This window comes from Salarias fasciatus, chromosome 10 (assembly GCF_902148845.1).
Source record: "Salarias fasciatus chromosome 10, fSalaFa1.1, whole genome shotgun sequence".
Taxonomy (NCBI): domain Eukaryota; kingdom Metazoa; phylum Chordata; class Actinopteri; order Blenniiformes; family Blenniidae; genus Salarias; species Salarias fasciatus.
The window spans coordinates 12,220,656-12,241,770 of record NC_043754.1 but is presented as its reverse complement, the minus strand read 5'-3'; the positions used below and the strand labels follow the sequence as shown (position 1 = coordinate 12,241,770).

Genomic DNA, 21,115 nt, shown 5'->3' with positions numbered 1-21,115 from the left:
CCCTCTAATCACCACATCTGTCGTCACAGCTGCCCGGCCGGACAGCTGTGACGAGGCTGTCAAAACACAAACTGTGTCTGCGATGGGAGCGACAAAATGGAAAGAGATGCACTCATTTATGAAATATTTCCTGTATGAACAGCTCTCAAAAGCTACCATGTATCATGTCTGGTGTGTTTATATTAATTATGGGAATGTGTGTAATGTCTCGATTTTGAGTGTAAACACAGATACATCCTATTGAAAAGTAATAACAATGTGTGTATGTATATGTCTAACTTTTGTATTTTTATTTCCGTATGCTGATTTGTTAGTTTGGATATGTTGATGTTTGTATTCTTTAAGATAAGAAGAAAATGTTCTATTATTTTGAAGAACTTCCTTCAAAGGAAATTGATTTTGTGTGTAGAATTGAAGAGAACCGAATGGATGGATTAAATGATAAAAGCCAATGCACGATCAATACAAAAAGAGAATATTGTAACAAAGCCAACTGTCTAAGCCAATGATAAAATACCACAATCAGTACAAGAATATTAAAATAGGCTTTACTTTTTGCCTCCATACTACGTTTCATGATGAGACATACTATTTCTTACTGAAAGAGGAAGGGGTCTGTGTGGGACTGAAGAGAAGGAATGTGATTTAATGGTTGAGTGATTATTCATGAAATAACTGTAATGACTCTCAGGCAGTTCATTTAATGTATGACTTAATCATCTGGGAGTCTTTTTTTTTAAGTATAGGTTTTGTGCGGAAATGTTTAATTTGGAAGTTGCTGACTTCAGCACTTCGACAGCTGCAGTAGATAACATCATGCTCTCACACTCAGATTATATACGGATGGAAAATGTTGCTTTTTATACCACTAGTGTCTCCAACCCTCCATCTCCAAAACATTCTGTTTAAAAATGCTACCAAGCATCAGATTGAAATATTTAATTGCTGCAAATGTGTTTATCTGAATACCCAAATCACTTCTCTTTAAGTCTATTCCCTCAGCCCTGTTTATATTATAACGCGATACCGTCATCATTGTTTCCATTATCAAAGAGAAGTTCTAAAGAAAAAAAAACGATTAGCAGATGTAGGAAGTAACAACAGGAAGCTGAACATTGTTGTCGATGGACGAGATGCACATGATACGCAGGACATACCGAGCACCACATCCAGCTGAACTATACAACGCACTACAATGGCAATTTACATTTGTTTTTTTTAATAAATTCATTCATGAACAGAATATGAATGTGGATTTATTGGCAATTAATCATCTTTTTCATTCTGGAATATTTTATTTTTAAGCTTTATGTTAAACACACAATGTATTTACAATGTAAACACTGATAAAGTTCCCTAGAAAACAAAGCTTGGTGGAACATAAACTAATCCTGGTCAAAGTGGAGCAGATGTCATGGCAGAAAGGCCTCACTTTTGTACACAACCAGGTACAACGCAAGAATTATCCATCTGTATCACATATAATATAACAGGCGTTGGTGGCCAACGAGCTGCCTTGACATAAATCACTAATCTATCATCCTGGTGTGTCCATGTGGCTTTAGGGGCAAAATAAAGTTCAACAGCAGCGCTGATGCTGATTGACATTAATAATAATAATAATAATAATAATAATAATAATAATAATAATAATAATAATAATAATAATAATAATAATAATTTCTGTAAATGCCAAAAGACGATGAATAAAAATGTCAGCCTTGTTGTGACTAAATATTGAGAAGGTATCATAAGAAGTGACATTTCAGAGGGAACTCGGGAAGGATGTTTTCCAACAGAGCTTCTAAAACATTTTAAATATCAGAATTTTACTACAAAAGATGCAATTATTAAAAAAATACTGTGTTGATGAGGCTGTAATTATGTTCATTTAACGTGATTTAACCTCCTGAAAACAAATTTGAGGACATGTTGCTAAACTAGCTTGCAAAATGACAAATGTCACACTTATTGACTTATTTTTCCATCATTTTTGTCACACATTTTGAGATTCCCCTGCCTTGATGTGTTTTGCCTGAGCTTGACTTCAGACGGTGACTCTGGTGTGTGTTCCATCGTCTTCTGTGTGTTCTGCGATGGTTTATCCAGAGGAGGATTCACGGCACCAGACAGGTGGAACAGGAGCTCATTTTATTCCTGCGCAAAAAAACCCAACATCGCAAACACTGAAATCACAGAGTCTTTGAGATGACAGGAGATAATAATGAGACACTGGAGAGCCCAAACATTGACGAATTTACTCGTGTTGTCGCCTTGTTTGCTTGTCGCTCCCTGTTTCTGGCCCATCCGTTCTGCCTTGGCCCCGCAGTGAGCAGAAAACTTCAGCTAGAGGTTTCTGGTAAAGAACTTTGTTTGAAAGTTTAAACTGCCAGATACTTTATAATCATTATAAGTGAATTGAATCTCATTGCTTCAGCTTTAAAAGTTTCTGGTATCATTAAAAAAATCAATCTCTTAACCATATTATTTAAAAAAAAAAAAAACATTTTTTTCCTCCATATATTGAGGTAAGTATCCAAAATATTTCACTCCTCCCTTAACGTCACTAAAAGCTGATGCAGTGATGACGCCAGGCCAAAGGGAACCTGTCGATGGGAAGTTTCTCTTTAACAATAGAAATACGAAGGGTTATAGGCTTTAATGAGGAGGAAGAGCTCTGAGAAGAAAGGATGGATACGTCAGGGTCTGAAGGTGTGGCAGGGAGCGGAGGATGTGCACAGATAGAGGAAGGGATAGGTCACAGACAGGAAGAGGCACAGAAAGGAATGTGTTTGGACTGGATGGATCTGAGGAAATCACTATTCTCACTGCCTTGTGTCTCTTTTCCCCAAAGGGCGACACATCTGTGGTGTTCACACACATATTGTGTGAACAAGACGGACATCAGACTCGGTGGAACCTCTGCTGTTAGCAGTCATGCCGACTCTGCTTTTTGCTCCTCGTGGTAACAGCTGTGGTTTCCTCTGCAGGCGCGAGAACCTCCGGATGAACCTACTGCAGGCGGCTCGCATTTGCACTTTTGGCCGTCAGAGGAAAGACTGCAGGGTGCTGGATGGTGGAAACGTAATTGATTCAGGCGCCGAACGCAAACTGTGATGTTCAATCGGCCGCGCAGTGTGCGATCGCTAATCGGTCCTTATGCCCACATGGATCTCGCTGAGAAGTTCTGTCCCCAAAAATTTCATAAAAAGAAAAGTGCAGATGAAAAGGGGCAGAAGAGGACTGAATTGGACAAAATCTGAAAAAAAAAAAAAAAACAGAACAGTGTGACTGGTGCCAGAAATACCTGATGATGGTGATGAGAAACACAGTGGGACAATTTGACCAGAGATCTGTTGACGTCAAACACATCAAACCGTGCATGTAAATCTGATTATCTGGGAGAAGGATGTAGAATAAATGGCAAAGCTCGACGCTTAACGGGAGTTTTTGCAAGATTGTGGTTGTAAATGAACCCAAAGTGTTCCTGGTGTCAGCATGTCTGAACCTCACATTGTTTCCACTGGACATTGGTTCCTCCTTTATATGGCATCAGCTATCATCATCTCACAGTTGTTCATAAAACATCTGGTGTTATCATTAATAATACTAATGCATGTCGATGGCTACAATATGATTTCAAGAAAATCAGCAGTCAGTCCATCCTTGACTCGCTCCATTCTGAGAAGGGTTATGTGGTTCACCCAAATGTGCAACCACATTTTGGTATTATTATTAATGTTCTCACCAAACATCATGGCATTACTATTTATAGTAAATGTGGTCCTGTGCGATTATGGGTGAGTAACTGAGAAAACCTTTGGAAAGCGGAACCTTTGGCCTGATGCTCTCTGCGGACGAACTTCCGGTCCCAGCCCCAGACGTGATTTGGGAATGGCATTAGTGCATCTGTGATTGATTTTCTCAAGCTCTACCTCCGTTTTACAGATAAAACACTTCTTTTTGTTAACGTGGTCGCCAAGCCTGGGGCCCATAACAGTTACAGTTGATTGCACTGCACTCTCGATGACAACTGGTGAACGGCAGAGCAAAAACACACAGTCACCCCTCACACACACCTACAGACATGTTAGCCTTACTAACTCCCCTAACAGGCATGTCTATTTAAATGTTGCAAGTCATACTTCCTCTGTGTGTGTATGTGAGTGTGCGTGCATGTTTGGCAGCTCTGCAGCCTTCAGCTGGTCCTGTGGTAACATCTTTGTTCCTGTTCTTGCCCTTTTTTGTTTTTTCTGAGTGCTCATCTAAACTCTTACCAGACGCCTATTTTTGCTGATTGCATTTCACTCTTACGGCTCATTTTCTCCACTCCTGCAGTCTCACAGCCGTTTACGCCGTTAGTCCCATTTACCCACTCATGCACAGACGAGCGTCTTCGGTTTGGTCCTCAACCTCCTGTGGGAGCAATTTGGAGTTTTTGGCCTTGCAGAAGGACACTTCAATGTATGGACAGGACCAACCTTCAAATTACAAGAAAACCTGCTCTAATGACTGAAACTACATTTCTTATGGTGCAACAGCTCAGCCTGTTCACAGCAGATCAGGCCATTTCCATTGAAGCATGACCAGACTTCCAGGAAATATCTTCAAGGGTCCAACATCCCACGGTCCACCTTTGACATGACAATATAAAAAAAATAAATAATAACAATAAATAAAAATTTATTTAGCATGCTTTCTGGGACTGATGAAATTGGATGTTTCGTGACCCAATTTGCTAAAACTGTCTTTTCAGTGACCTTGCATTGAGAAAAAGAACAAGCATCTCCCACTATGACAATACTGAACGGCTCTGATCAGGCAGCGTCAGGGGTTTATTTATGTTTGTTTTGTGCTTAGCTGTTCGCATGCTGAGTGTTGACCTTGCACCACACGGGTGTGGAAAGCTTCTGGTGCCTTCATGTGGTTTGTCTTCGGCATAAATGCGCAGAACACTCTGTTCAATTTTTTTTTTTTCAGAGATACTGATCTGAGATCGCCTCAGACCTTCATCTAGGACATCCTGCGGTGTGTGGAAACGCTTCACTGCTTTTAGGATGGACTCTCTGCATGTCGTGTCGACGTAACGCTCGCCCTTCATATACAGCTTTCTCAATATTTTCACAAATTTTGCTTGATGATTCTGTTTCACGTGAAGGAGCGTGAACCACCTTGTGTGGCTGAAATCGGCAGCTCAATCGGCTTCGGCTGAGATAACAGTCCAGTTGTCCCAGTGACGCAACGTCTCATTGTCCAGCGGTTGCAAATGGGGAGCAGGCTTTGACGTAACATCAAAATCTATACTGACGGTTGTCAGTGACAGCGTAGCCAGTCCTTTAGCAGTGAGACCCCTGACCTGCCTGTCTTAAATGCCTCTCAGACTCGACCTCTGCTGAAGCCTGATAACCACCCACTCATGCTCACCGCCTCACAGGACAAACGGAAGAATTCTCCATTCACTGCACATTTTGTATCATTCATGACATCGTCATAAAACGCAGGAAACACTTTTTTCTGGGGTTCTACTGACTGCAAATAAAACTGAAATGTTGATAAAATGCTTTTATTTTTCCTTCAAATTATAGAAACAGCATAAATCAACTGAGCTGCCTTTCCCGAGTGAGACATGACAGAGAAATTACAGTTCAGGAAGAAACATGGAAAAATTGTGGAAAGAAACACAGGCAAGCCACTGTTAATTAAAAAAAAAAAGTGATTTTTTTTTTCTTTTTTTAATGAAAATTGCAGGTTTCCTGGAGGGGACAGGTTGATGTGGAGCTTTCTGGACACTGCAGATATATGATCCTCTCTAAAAGCTCTTTTCTCGTCCTCTGATTGGATACTGTCTGGCTGTGATGTCACGGGAGCTGCCTTATAAAAAGGCTCACGAGCTCAGCTGCCTCAAAGGGGCAAGTGTGGTGGAGGGCTCAGAGTGTGTCTTTACACGTGTGGGAACGGAAGGAGTGTGTGAGAGAGAGTGTGTGTTCCACACACAGTTTCACGCGCAGTGACTGACGGAAGCTGCAGAAACACTCAACACGATGAGTCTTTATCTGGAAAATAAAGCTTCTGAAGTATGAACTCACTGGACTGAGAGAAAGAATAAAGACTGGAGGTAAGAAAACGACCTGTAATCCGAAATTTGATTTACGTGCATGCGCGCGCACGCGCACATATCTGAGAAAACCAGTATTCCCTCATGATGGCTCAGCCTTTAGTGTAATGAGTAGTGAAAGTGTGAAAGATTTAATTCCAGGTATTGGTAAGTTAAATTAATCAACAAAAAAATGAAAATATTTCTCTCTAAATGTTTCTGTCACTTAAAACTTCATGTTTTTTTAGTTCATTTTTTTTTTTAATTATGCATTTCAGATATTTTAAGGAATCATTCAGATTATATTTGTTTCATTCTAACAGCCGGTAGAGAAAAAAAATGTCCTCATCAAATACTCATTTTAACAGCTTTAAGTTAGACCCTGTCTTGTTAATTCTTTATTTTTTTTGTTATTTTTTAATCTTTCTGGCTTATTTCATTAGCCCAGCAGCATTCTTAGGCGTCTCACTGGAGCGTTTGAGAACAGTTTGGTTTTACTGACGTCTGTTTACCCCTCTAAGCACAGTTAAAGCTGTAAAAGCTGGGTGTTCTCTCTGCTTTGTGTACTACGCGCACTTGTTGCTTCATTCTTGTCTTTGTACACGCGCTGCCGTGTTCCCTGTGATTACCGGCACTCGCCCTGAATGTCGGGATTTTGCGTCTCAGTTTATCTTGTGTGTTTGATCGTTGGCCTTTGGCGCGGTTGGTCAGCCGCACAGGCATGGAGACCATCGGGGGCTGTTTTGCAAGCTTGACTTCAGTGTTGATGCAGGCAACCAACAAGATTATCGATCTGATCGGTGGGGGTGGGGGTCAGCAGGAGACCCCATGGCCGAGGTCATCAATGCAAAATCTGATAGGCCTCATGGAAGAAGCCAGCGCTTAATTACACATGTCTCTAAAATTACTATATTTGATATTTAAAGTATGCAATTTTTCCAAATGATGACACGTTTTCAGTGTTTTCGGGTCACTGACTCTCAGAATGAGTGTGTGGGTATGCAGCAGTGTCATGTAATGGCACTGTGGGCTTTTCTGGTTCTCAGAACTTAAATGTATTCAAGATTTTCTTTTCTGGCATTTGAAATGCATCTGAAAATTCAACACACTGCACACTGACCACAGAGATTCTCGATAAACATTTCAATAAAAGCGCCTCTTTGCAGCTGGCAGTGATATATGTTGTGATAGTGATGGAAGAAAGCCAGTGTACATACAAGTCTAAGAGCACAGGCATGCAGATGATGCAGTTCACCAAAAACAAGCTTTGTCAAAAAAAACTTGAGCCAGCATAATTTCTTTTACCTTTTTTTTTTAATGTAAAAGCAATGCCAGAATAAACACACTGACACCTGTGAAATAAGCAGGTAGGGGAAGCTCGGACCGGCACTACTGCAGAATGTCTGCTTCGCCTCTAACGCTTGCTTATTTAACAGTGTGTACTGCCTCGTGAGTGTCAACATGGACAGTTGGAATGACAAACAAGGATCACCATGTGTCTGCTGTCAGTTAGGCGGCTGCTACAGAGGAGGCTTTATGCTCAGCCTGCCCGGCGTGAAAAAAAAGTGCATGTGCTTTTGTTGTGTGAAACTGGGCGTCAAATGAGGCGTGTGTCCTTGCATAGGTTCATGTGGCATTTCTGTAGCATTTCACGAGCCCCTTTAGTTCTTATTTACTGCTATTGGTGGTTCAGACAAAGAGATTTAATGCTCTTTTTTTTTACTACGGGGAACATGAGGACACGATGGAATAGCAACACATTAAGATGCCAATAGAGGACATAAATGTAGGGCGTCGATGCAGAAGGAAGTCTCAGAGGCATACCTTGAACCGATAACACGGAGGAGGAGTGAATTTCCCATGTTAAATAGCACATATGTTCACAACAGGCAAGGCGAGTTCTCACCCACCACCCAACGTACAGAGGTGGGAAACCACACACATTCCTCCACTTCAGTATAAATACAGATACTAGTGTGAAAAGAAAACTATTTAAAGCAGAAATTATGAGTTTTTTTTCCCTGTCTTGAATTTTGCATCAAGTTGTTTTTGGCTTTCATGAAATGCTCACTTTGATATACAATGGGATTTTTATGTTATTCCATTCATTTAGAAAGGAATCGATCTTCATTTTAAATGTGGCATTATGCAGGAAAAGCTAAAAAAAGATCATTCCACTGAAATGCATTAAAATTAGAATAACACACCACATTTTCAAAATGTAATGAGAAAAAATAATATATATTTCTGCTCACAATTGCAAACAATTGTGAAAGAAATGCAGAAACACTTGAAAACTGAGCTTAAGACTAGAAACATGTAATTGTGCTTTTTGAATTCACAGTGTACAATCGTGTAGAACACACACACACACACACACACACACACACACACACACACACACACACACACACACACAATATTGTTGCTCCAATTTAAATGACTTTCATTTTCGTTTTTACTGGTGCTTGCAAGAAATAATCCCTGGAAATGCAATTGGTGTATCCCTGTGAAACAATCTATATCAGCGACACATTGGGGCCAGGCTCATCTGTCATGACATGCTTATAGGCAGAAACACCTGAGACCTTTTTTTAATTTATGGTTGAGTGTGTTGTTTTGCTGTAGCTAAGAGTCTTCACTCAGTATTTTGTTATAATTGGTTTTAAAAAGAAACACCTACGAAACAGCAACCATAAAATGACGTTTTGACCAAAAGGCTTATACTACTGATATGAAACATTTTTTTATGACGCGACGCTTCACCTGAATCCACCCTGAAGACATCCAGATCATCGTGGAGGAAGTAAAGCCGGAGTCAAAGCTTGAACAGCACCACGCTCTGTCTGTAAACACAGTACAGCCTGTCCCGAAAACTACAAATCCCGTAAGCAGCAAATCACTGGGTGGATTACAAATACAGAGGCAAACAAACGCTCAAACACAAGCCACCCTTTCTTGAAAGTCTCAACTCTATAAACAATTCCCATGCACAATGACTCAAGTTGTTTTATTTATTCTGTGCATTTCTCATTTAGCAGTAAATTCATACTAATTTCATACTGCATTAAATGATTATACAGACTTTGTGAGTCACGGCTGAGCTGATGTTCTCTGTACGCCAGACCTTTACAGAGGAGGACTGACTGTTTTAAATGATAATTTCCACATTCAAAGCCGGAGTCAGTTCAAAGGCCGAGGTGTTTGATGGCGGCGACTCACACGCCTGCAAAGGCCAGTGCTGTAAAGTATATGAAGGTTTTCGAACAGCAAACGCTCCTCTCCAGGAAACCTCTCTTTCTGGGAAGTCCATACATATTTCAACAGGATGATACTAAACCACACACTGAATCCATCACAGCAGCAGAGCTTCACAGGAGAAGACGCTGGGTGTTAAACCGGTGCTCAGTCCAGACGTTTAAACAAAACAAAACAGACCATAAAACACAGAGCGAAGAGCCAGGACTGTTTAGGAGCTAAATCTTACAGCAAGAATGAGGTCCAATCATTTTTATCTCAATGCTCATTTTTTATTGTGCGATCCATCAAAATCTAAGCTTGTTATTTTTCATAGAGCAAAAATGTCTCACTTTAAAACAAAGTACATGCGGTTTCTGTTATACTGTGACTATAAAAATGGATTTATGAAAATCTTAATCCATTACTTGCTTTGTCCATTTTCATTTAACTCTTTTGGAATTGGGGTTGTAAATTGCATTTTATTGCCTTTTAAATCATTGTTTCTGGATTAGTTTGTTTTTTTAATGGTTTTTTTTACAGCATCAGGAACCTACTTGTGGGACAAATGAAGTGTCCTTACATAACCCTATCCCGCTCACCTAAACTCACGCAGTAGTTGTTATATCTGTCTCTTCCTGTCGTAACCAGACCTCTGCGGTTGTGTATGCTGTGGCTGTAGATCATGGACGGTGTGAGCGCTGTGTCGGGACAGACCAACGAGTCTCAGCACAGCAACGCCACCCTGGCTCGACCTTCAGAGTTCAGTGAAGCAGAGTTGGTGTTACTCGGCGTCGCCATGGCCATTCTGGTTCTGGCCATAGTTTTTGGTGAGTTGTAAAACTGTCAGTTCACTCAGTCGATGGTTCAGTGATTAGAAGCCGAGATGGACCTTACACAGACGGCTGATATGGTTTATTGTGCGCAGGAAACGTGATGGTGATTACAGCTATTCTGAGGTTCCAGCGGCTCCAGACAGTCACCAACCTCTTCATTGCCTCGCTGGCTGTCGCCGACCTTATCATGGGAGTGGTCGTGGTGCCCTTTGGCTCCTCGTCCATCCTGCTGGGCGTCTGGCGGTTTGGGAACTTCATGTGCGACTTCTGGACGGCCACCGACGTGCTGTGTGTGACGGCCAGCATAGAAACGCTGTGTGTGATCGCCCTGGACCGCTACCTCGCCATCACGTCCCCGCTCCGCTACCCGACGCTGCTGACCAGGTACGACACGTGTTTGGCTTAAAGTGCTTTAAAGGTTTGAGTTAAGTGCTGAAAAAGAATGAACTTTAACTGAATCCGACATGTTGAGCTGCAGACTGAACCGGTGTCTAAAGCAATTCGCTGTGGCGCTGCTTATTGGCGTGACCTGAGGTTCCACATTCTAGAAAAGTTGAACCTTTTAAGTGGTGTGATGGTAATGATTAAGTCTGTTTAGCTTCACATGAACGTATTCCTTCACCTGCAGACCCGTGTCATAAAAACGTTGCTTCTGAATTAGTTTATTTTCCTTTTAAGCGCTCTGAGACAAGGTGACCCCGTGTTCGACCCCTGCTGCATCTGCTATAAAAACACTAAAAGCCCTCTATATCAAAGGATGATTGTTTCGTACTTAGGAGGCTGCCTGGTAGCACTATGAGAATTTTGGGGAATAACCTGTTAAAAAGTACAGAATTACACTTTTTCTTGAGACTTTTAGAGAAGGATGCGTTAATATTGTTCTCTGTAATGAAGATTTTGGATCAGATGACCGGGAAAATACTGCTCATGCTTTCATTACGCTCTCATGTCGCTGTAAAGAGACTCATTCCGCCTAACGACTCCTCCAGTTGTCTTGTATAATCAGAGGTCGCCGCTGTTTACCGTGACCTCCCCTTCTGTGGGGGTCGCTCCTGACTGGATTTAGGGCTGTTTTTCCAGCTGGAAACGATACCCTCAGGAATCCTGTCAGGACCTGGTTCTCGCTTTAGAGGAAACTGCTCCGCTTGTACACATCAAACAAAGGACGAACATCAGACAAAGTTGTAATATAATGGCTTTTATCGCCCACTGTGCTGTTGCTGGCTGCTGGGGGTGAAAGTCTTGTTTAAGAGTTTTAGAATTACAGATTCACACATTTAAATTTCAGCCTCTGAATAAAAAGAATCTGCACTTTATTTCTCTCTGAATCACCTGTGCGCTCTGTGTCGTCTCCTGCCTCTGCACAGGGGTCGAGGCTTCGCCGTGGTGCTCACGGTTTGGGCCGTGGCCTCCCTCATCTCATTCCTGCCCATCTACCTGAGGGTGTGGGTGTCGAAGGATGAAGAGGCCCACCGGTGCCTGGAGGCCGAGGACTGCTGCGAGTTCAACACCAACGCGGCGTACGCCGTGTCTTCCTCCATCGTCTCCTTCTACCTGCCGCTGGTGGTGATGATCTTCCTCTACGCCCGCGTCTTCCAGGAGGCTCAGAAGCAGCTGGAGAAAATCAGGGGGAGAGAGAGGCACTTGTATAACTTGCATTACACGGCGCAGATGACTTATCCTGACGACAGCCCCGCCATGAATAAACTGAGGACGGGAGCAGAGGCGGGGGAGCCGGCAGGAGAGGACCGGCTGAGCATGCAGAAAGCAGAAGGCGACGAGGAAAATGGGAAGGAGAGCCGAGCGAGGACAGGGAGAGGTGAAGGAAAACACTCTGCCACAAAGCGTCTTAAGTTCTGCCTGAAAGAGCAGAAGGCAGTAAAAACCCTGGGGATCATCATGGGGACTTTCACCCTCTGCTGGCTCCCATTCTTCATTCTCAACATCCTCACCACCTTCCTGGATCTGGGGAACATCACGGTACCCTTCAGGCTCCTCAACTGGCTCGGATATTCAAACTCGGCGTTCAACCCGCTCATTTACTGCCGCAGCCCCGACTTCAGGCACGCCTTCCAGGAAATCCTGTGCTGCCGGAGCAACGGAGGCAGAGGAGGATGGGGATGGTGCAGAGACAAAGATCGATACGTTCAAACCCGACGCAGGCCGATAGGGGACTCGAACGGCGTCGGGAGCCAGCAGACGCCGCGGTGGAGGGGCAGCGTGGAGAGTTCGATTCAGGACAGCTCGCTCACCCTGGCTCCTCCTCCGTCTGGCTCCGAGCAGGTTTTGAACGTGGCTCCAGGTTCCCTCAGTAACTGGCAGGCCAACAGCTCTGCTACCTGGGACAGCAAGGGAAACCTCGCCTCCATAGCATGACCAAGTAGCATAATAGCTTTCATTCTGTGTGTGTGTGTGTGTGTGTGTATGCCCGCGCTGTAAACACTGATCTCTTGAATGTAAAACGATGTTTGTATTGGGTTCAGGTAGAGAGATTTTCCTGTTGGATGTTCCTTGTGATCACTGGTTCGCTTTGCTGCTGGGGCTCGTCTTCTTCTCTCAACAGCGTAAATCACAAAGGCAGCTACACAAGTAAACACAGTTTTACACGAAGTTTGATGCAGACCTTCAAGTGATATTTTACAGGTTTCACAGTAAATGTTTGTTAGCTACAAACTGCCTCATGAAAAAACATTATTAGCTTCATTAAATTTGAGTTTAGTGACAAACGATAAAGAGACTGAATTCTTTTGAGGCTCTGTAATAGGAACATAATAATGATGTTACACATTAAATGTTTTCACGAGGATCAAGAGGGATGTGATGCAGGATTCAGTGAGAGTCCAGTGGGAGATCTCAGGGGAAAGATACTGTTCGCATACTTCTGTGACACATGCTGTGTTTTTCCAATCTCATCTGTCATAATGTAGAGAGGAATTGTTTCCCTGGCTTTCCAGGTGAGCTTGAATGTATATTTAAGAATGATCCTTTTAAGAAATCAAATCAAGGCGACTCGTGGCCCCATTGCATCAGGACTGAGGCTGTTCAAGTCACAACATGGTGTTTTACACAAACTCACAGGGCAGGAAGCCATTTAGCTCCTGATCTGCATTGCTAATATCTTTTTTTTCCGTCAGCAGCTAAACCGCCACACAAACATCCACAGCTTCCCGAAAGCAGATATAATAAACTAGTGCTTGTTTGCCCCGGGGCTCAAAGTCTTTTTATTGAGCATAAAGAAAAAACATCTTTACTGTTTTCCATTCCAATTCTATCTAATCCTCATAACCTCTCCGGAGCCGTGAAACCGCTGTTGTAGTTGTATATGAAATGAACACCTCAGAGCCAAACTGCTGATTATCATATGTTTTGCTTCTCTCATCATGCATCTGCAGGAAATAGTTTTCTCTCCATCTCTCCTCATTTTCCCCTCCTTCCAGAGAAATTTCAGTTTTATTGGTCACACAGAGCTTAGTGGGGATCCCTTTCATCTGCTGGGACTGAATTGCATCATAATGTCTTATTTTTCAAAAAGATCAGTTCAGGTGAAGACTTCATAAGTGGCTCTTAAGAACTGAAGTTGAAACTGAAATGTATTCAAACCATTTGCTTTTCGTCCATCTCCGCATTTTGATCAATAAATCAGGTGGATTTGGCTACATTTTTACCAAGATCCTCTCATTGCGTGCATGAAGACAGTTCATTTGGAAACGCTTCAGCATTTGTGGGTTATTTTCTGTAAATATGATGTACATGTGTCTGTTTTATTATTACATTTGTTTAATGTATGTTGAATCTATCGTGACTGTGCAATTTCAAACCTGAGACATGCCACTGAATATCTCTAATTTACTGTAATTTGTATGATACCTGGATTACTGTAGTTTAACTGTGTGTTTTACGGGCCAATGATTACCACATAGAGGGTAAAAATAACTTACTAATCAGTCCCTCCAGATTTTATTGTGTTTGAGTGAATCTGGTTTTTACAAGAAATGTTTATTTCCCCAATATTAAAGTAGGTGCCTGTTTTGCATTTTCATGCATGGATATAATAAGTAACGGGAGATAAAGCTATTTCTCCATGTTTTTTATATCATTAAATGTGACGACATTTCAGATGCTTTCACAACAACTTGTTCTTTCTGAGAGCAAAGTCTTAAAATGCAGAAGAATCCAGTGCTTTGGGGGAAAAAAAATCAGAAGGGACTGATTAACTGAGATCTACTCTTCTTGACAACTGCATGCGTATTGAATAAATCCCATTTAAGTAATAATAATAATAATAATAATAACTATATATTTAGACATTACATTCGAGTATAGGCTGCAATTGCGCACAAGTCCCTGTTAAAAAAAAGAAAAGAAAATAGTACGAGTAGGGGGGGATATTTTTATCTTAATGTGTGTGTCCATCTTGGTTTCTTAGTTGAGAGAAACAAACCTGAAACTGACTTTGCTGCAGCTACAGTGAGTTTTCAGGCTTGTAGCTCTCTCCCAGAGGAAAGTGTTCGATGTTCTACCTCCAGTGTCATCTCATTGCTGTAAATGTTTATTCTTGTGCTGTTCCAGATGTTTGTGAGTAAAAGAATGAAGTTTAAATAAGTTGTGCTGTTTAAATCTGTTGTTTAGGTGTGCGTGCGTGTAATGAGAGTGAATTTCGGAAAAAAGAAAATGAAATGTTAGATTTATGCTAGACAATGTTTCCCTTTTGTCTTACAAATAGCTGAAGCATTAATTAGCTATAAAATTTTGTAATTGAATTGTTTGTACAAATTCATCAAGTTAGCACTGTTTACCAGTGTTTTTTAAAAGTTTTTTTCTGGAAATTCTTTTGCAGTTTTTTTAATCATTGCATTGAAGCATTTTGTGATCACTGACAAAGATCCCTGAGACAAGAGAAGTGTGGACGCAGTTTGTTTTTGGGATGGATGCCAGATCTCTCATTCCTTTCACGGTGCCACTGCTGCACTGCAAACCCTTCCTCTTGGTGCTGGCGTAGATCAAACATCCATTATGGAAACAGTGATTTGTAAAGTAGCCAAGCAGCACTACAGAGGAAGCCATAGAGTGCCATTGATACAGTTTCCATAACCTTGGCAGAAATTTAGAAAAGCGTTGCCTGAAACAACCTCTTCAACAACTGGACCAGCGCTGGGAAACGTGATTCTCCCGACATTGCACCTTCCAACCTTTTGGAGTGAAGCCCAGGGGGACAGAGGGCTTTTTGTGCTTATTCAGTCATCCGGGTTATTCACGAAGACTCGACTTGCACGTTTGCTTTCAAGTCGGCGTGTACGTACGTGCGGTGTGTGCGCGGAGCGCGAGCTCTGACGCACGGCGACAGGTGCAGGCGGTCACAGCGGCTACAGTATCAGCTGCTGCGGGGGGAAATACAATCGGCTGCAGCGCCTCAATACACACTGCACGAGCGCGGGTTCACACGCATGTGGAAGCGCACAGCGTGTGTGTGCATGTGTGTCTCGAGTGTGACCTGTTTCCACAGAACATGTTCCCAATTTAGGTATGTTGAGTCGAAGGTGCTCTGCATGCATGCCTCCACGCTGCTCGTCCGGATTGTTTGGCCGCGTCCAGGGCTGTCACTGTGTTTGTGCTTCTTTCTGTTAATGTTAAACTTGTGGAGTGTGATTGCGCTCTGAATGTTTGACAGTCTTGGGAAGCGTATTTCTGTTTCACTTTTGGCCCATGATAGCTCTGAAATATGTGCAGTTTACATGTTCGCAACAGGATTCAAACATCGAGTGAAAAATTGCCTTAAAAAAACAAAAAACAAATCTCAAATATTTGTAGAACAAGTTCTGAAGCACAGAAGCAAATTTCTGTGGTCATTTTTTTAAATACACAATTATACCTTTATGAGTTTAATGTGGCAAATTTCAACACTTTGATATTGAGAGAAGAAATTGTAAATTTTCTTAAGACTTTTTTGAAATTTTGTGTTGATTTCTACTTTGAATATGACTTCATTGTGTTCTGCATAGCCAAGTAAAAGGAAGCGCAATTTAGATGTTTTACATCCTGTCCCCACCCTTTTCCACATGTGAGTTTTCTGCTCTCACTTCCCTGTCAAACGCTTTTCTGGGCGTGACAGTGTTTCATCCTGTTATGAGGTGTTAACTGGCATTAGGAAGCTGACAATGGGCAATCACACGTATCCTGTGATCACTCACCCTCCAAGATACAAACATTTGCATGCATGGGATACAGACGCACACGTGCATGCACGCGAGCGCACGCCTCTGCTGATGGACGTAGATCGGCACCCCCGAGCTGTGCCTCAGGCTTTTGTGCACATTAGAGAGCTGAAGGTATGCCCTGAAGGTAAACAAACACTCGCAACATTCTGCAAATAAAAGGAAAAACCTGTGACAAGCATGTACAAACACATATGTGCACACACAATCCCGCAATGTATGTATGTAGTAGTATTTGCAGAATACGTGGAAGAGAGAGAGGGAGGGAGAGGGAGGAGAGGGAGGTGTGCCAAGTGTATCTCATGATCACAGACAGTTTATAGTTGATGAGCTGCTTGAACCCGTGCCGAGCCAACATCCAGTGCCAAAAGGCATGAACGACTGTGAGCAGTCAGGCTGTGTCCGTCCGTCTGTTGGTCTCACAAACTTTTTCTGTTAATGACGTCTGGCGAAGGTGCGAAGCTGCTGTCATATTCGAGAGGCTGGTCCTTCATCCGGAACACCGCAAGACCACAATAGAGTGAAATGTCAACAACCTTCCCAGTCTCTGCAGCTGCAACATACACACGTCTGGAAATGACTCCGCTCGGGGTCTGGTTTCTTATTCATTAAAACACAACCAAACATAATATAAACTATGTACTTATGTGCTCCTCAAGCAGCAGAGATTCATTGCGCCTTAAAGAAAAAAATCAATGGACAAGCATCATGAAGTGACTTTACCTGGTTCAATAAAAACAAATATCTCCCGACAGAAGCCATCCATCAGCCCTGTACAGAGCGAGGTCAGGACTTTACATCCCTCCTTTTCATGTAATGTATGCAAGCATGCATTTCTTTAAAAGGAGGCATGTGAGGTCGTGACCTCGCTCTGTAAAGTGCTGATGGATCGCTGTGTGTACATATGTGTGTGTGTGTGTGTGTTTGTGTGTGCGTGCGTGCGCATGGCTCATGTGATTGCTCCTGCATGCTGAGCTGATGTTAGTGCAGAGAGACATTACATAATGTTTGTCTGTCCTTGTGTGTTCGGGCGGCGGCATCTCAGAGCCACTTGACACAAGCGTCCCCTTTGAACCGAGGCAATAAAGTGACGGAGAAGACGAGAGGCGAGGATGTGACATAGTGACACCCAGAGTCACTGGACCAGCTTTATGGTCACAGTAAATCTACTGAAGCAGAAAAATAATAATAAAATCTGGATTTATAGTGCGAGATATACTTTACATAAGACATTTCGCGTGTTAAAAATAGCTTAGTCCACTTTAAAAGGGCAACCAAAGCCAGCCAGGATTTTCCATTCAATGAAACACGCACAGCTCCTCTGGTCGGTTCACTGTTTCGTTGGCCAGTATAACGGTAAGTAACCGATAAATTTATACGGACAACTGACACCAATTCCAGCCCAGGTGCTAATACTGGGTGTCGCCGGTGTAACTCTGCCGGCTATAGAGTGGCAGGGAAGTAACTGGGAACGGAAGTAAAGAAAGTCGCCCTCCACCCAGCATGAGCATCCAAGTACAGATAGCTGTTCACAGACCATATCAGAGCACAAAACTCCCAACAATCTGCAGTGTTCTGTTAATTATGCAGAGTTTTTAGTGCAATGATGAGCCACAGACTGGCTATCTTCATTATGCAATGAGTTTCCTCATCAGGGAGAAATCATGAAGTCGTTAGATCTTCACCACACACCTCTGACTTGAGGTGACATCAAGCCTTTTAAGAACCCTGTGACGCACAGACGCTGTTTATTGGTCCTAAGGAAGACATAATCCTTCACTTGTTATGGCTGTGGTAGGCAGATTCATGACTAATCATAAAAAAAAATGTTTAGAATGAAAAAAAAACCCTCTGGATGCTGTCAAACACTCAGGAAAAACATCATTTTCAGGAAGTCATTATGCTGTATTTCGTACACTCTCATGAAAAAAACCCAAAAGAAAACCGTCCTTTCATATGATCCAACCCTAATAATTTCAAGTAATTATTCTTAAAGTTAAAATGAAACAAATTGTCCAAAAGCCACACTGCTTCTTTGACACTGCACACTTCATTTCTGGTGAAATCCCGTCCTTTTTTTCCTGCAGAGGCAAAACAATGAGCCTGTTATTCTCAACCATTAAAAAAAACATCTGATGACGGGGATTAATCAGATATACAATCAAACTAAGAGGATACTCCACCTAACTTTTTGGCCTGGTGGGTATTTTGGGATTTGGAAGTCACTAAAGTCGTCTGCTCTGGGCTTTTTGAGATTCCTGCAGCCTGTGTATAGATTTACAGCATGTCCTCGGAGTTGGTTTGAGCCACTGCATATTTATTAGTGTCTACAATAAACTCAAAAGCATGTGTGCATCACTGTGTGTGTGTGTGTGTGTGTGTGAATGCTCCCCTGTGTAAGGAATTTCCTGAGTGTGTGTAGCCTCTAATGGGCTTTGCTGTGCACTGAGTGAACGCAAGTGGTGGTGCCAACACTGCAACATATGGTGTCACACCAGCTGATTAGCTAAACTTGGCCAACGTGTTGCATGTGTATGTGCTGGCACACGCGTGCCTTTTCATATTTAAGCGTGCGTGCAGTCGATCCCCGCATGTGCTTCTCTGCTCCCAATGGCTGAATGCAAGAGTTCGTGGTCCAGTTCCAGGGAAACAGGGGAAGCTAAATACTCCTGATCGTCCCGCTGTCAGTCTCACTGCCATTTGGCGAGCACGGTTTGCCGGAGTGTGTCATCCTCCGGTCATTTCCAATAAAATCACACCGCTGAAGCCACTTCTGAGGAAAGGCTAATTTTTACCTTAAAATGAGGGCTTCAAATTCTAACCACCGCTATACACTTGCTTTGTGGCAACTTCAAAATGTCACAGTTGGGTTAAACTACAAAAAAATCGCCTTTCACCTCCCAAACAAATCCAATCACTGGCTGTTAATGGATTATATCACATTACATCGAGTCCGATTAGATCTAATTGGATTATCACCCAGACACCTTCTTAGGCTGCCAGACGGCTTAGGATGTCACGTCAGCTAGCTGCGGCTGACGTCGCTCCTCTTCCTTTATCGTGACTTTTATCATTCGGCCACGCCAAGACACATTAGAGGAGGGCTCTGATACCAAAACCTAATTTGACTCGGCTGCAGCCGACTGGTCCAAACAGGACTCGGAGATGTCCCCGGTTCACTTTGTGATCGCATTTCTGTGATTCCTGGAGGCGATCCAGCTGTGTCACACTCTCCAGCATGTAAACATACGCAGAGATGGAAATATTACAGATGCATGATCGCATATGAAGACATGCGGGTGCATGCAGGAAGCTGTGTCACCGTGGTTCATGCGTCACCGCCGCCAGACCGAGAACAAGACTGACATTTTCAGAGGGTTTCTGTGAAACTACTCGTTGGCAAGGCACCTTTTTAATCCTCCCCTTGTCAAACAGACGACTCCTCTGGTTTATTTCATGATGTTGAAAATTGCCCTTTTAGCTCTGCCAAAGCCTCCTGGGTTTTTCCACAGCCAAACTGCATCGCTGGTTGCAGCAGACACGTGTGGAGTCAGAGAAATAAACAAGTTCGGCTGGAAGAATGCGATGTTCTCAGGTAGTTAAAGTACAAGATGTCGACCGCGTTTGATAAAAACAAAGTATTTATATTAGTGTTGTTTTCAAGAGTTGCCTGTGTTCTGCTGTTTATACTAATACACTGAATGCTATTGTCTCTGCTTTCCTTTGAAATCAGGTTTCTGACCCTTTATCAAGTGACCAGGTTATTACAAATAACTGCTGGAATCCTTTAAAAGTGATAAATGTATTTATCCTTATTATTATTATTATTAGAGCTATGTTCAGTTCAACACTTCTAAATATAAAAATTGTGGAAGTGAATTGATTCATATTGAATTTTTTTAACATACAGTCAAAACTTGTTAGCATGTGAAAAAACCCAGTGAGGGGAAAAAAATAAATTATGAAAGAAATGGCTACATTATTGACATTAAACAAAACGATAAGATGACTTATTCTATGTGTTTACAGCATATGTGTGGACTATTAAGAAAAGAAAACCCAACAAAACTCAACATAACGGCAAATAAACTGTTAAACAAATTTATAGCACACAATAATACGTATGTGGAAATTTTAGATTTGTTATTGAAATATTTTATCTTAATGGCTTACAAAAAACATACTTGCAACCTTACAGCAGGTGATAAAAGAAATTCCTGTTTGTAAAAATGGGGAAATAAAAGATATTTTGTTATTTATTGTTCCCAAAATTCTGTAACTCAGAGAAATATCTCACTGGATTCATAAGGTACAGTCCTATTGCCACGATGCATGACTGTCCTTCAGTAGCTATAATGTGTAAAATACTGTGTGTATGTCCAACAAGTCACTGTGCGTGACTGAAAGGAAGCATTTACGTATGTTTAAAAATGGACACAATGTTATTTGTTGTAGCTTTTGGATTGGATACGGCGTCACAACTTTTCAAAATAAAACACATCAATGTGGAGAGAATAGTTATCGCTGCTTGGTTCAAAATAAGAATTCAGAATGCATCCGAGAGAAAAAGAGGGGATTTTCTTTCAGATATGTGAGCTGTAAGTAAATAAACTATTGCAAATCACAAGTTATCAATAGATCGAGCTCAAACTACTTGGATCAACCTACGATCGGATAGAGTCGACATCTACGCATAAGGCGTTCTGTCCGAGGCTTGGAAAAATTACCCCGGAAAA

General features: G+C 42.2%; 1 protein-coding gene across 2 annotated transcripts; it reads left to right on the top strand.

Annotated features, from left to right (window-relative positions):
* Window positions 1–5,919: 5,919 nt before the first annotated feature.
* Window positions 5,920–14,583, top strand: adrb2b (adrenoceptor beta 2, surface b). Of its 2 annotated transcripts, none has more exons than XM_030101731.1 (4): window positions 5,920–6,115; window positions 10,014–10,161; window positions 10,260–10,551; window positions 11,535–14,583. In XM_030101731.1, the coding sequence occupies exons 2-4, from the start codon at window positions 10,017–10,019 to the stop codon at window positions 12,541–12,543; spliced, it is 1,446 nt and encodes a 481-aa protein (XP_029957591.1). In that variant the 5' UTR covers window positions 5,920–6,115; window positions 10,014–10,016; the 3' UTR covers window positions 12,544–14,583. The 2 variants fall into 2 exon arrangements, with proteins under 2 accessions (XP_029957591.1, XP_029957592.1); XM_030101732.1 differs by having other exon boundaries at window positions 9,983–10,161.
* Window positions 14,584–21,115: the final 6,532 nt, after the last annotated feature.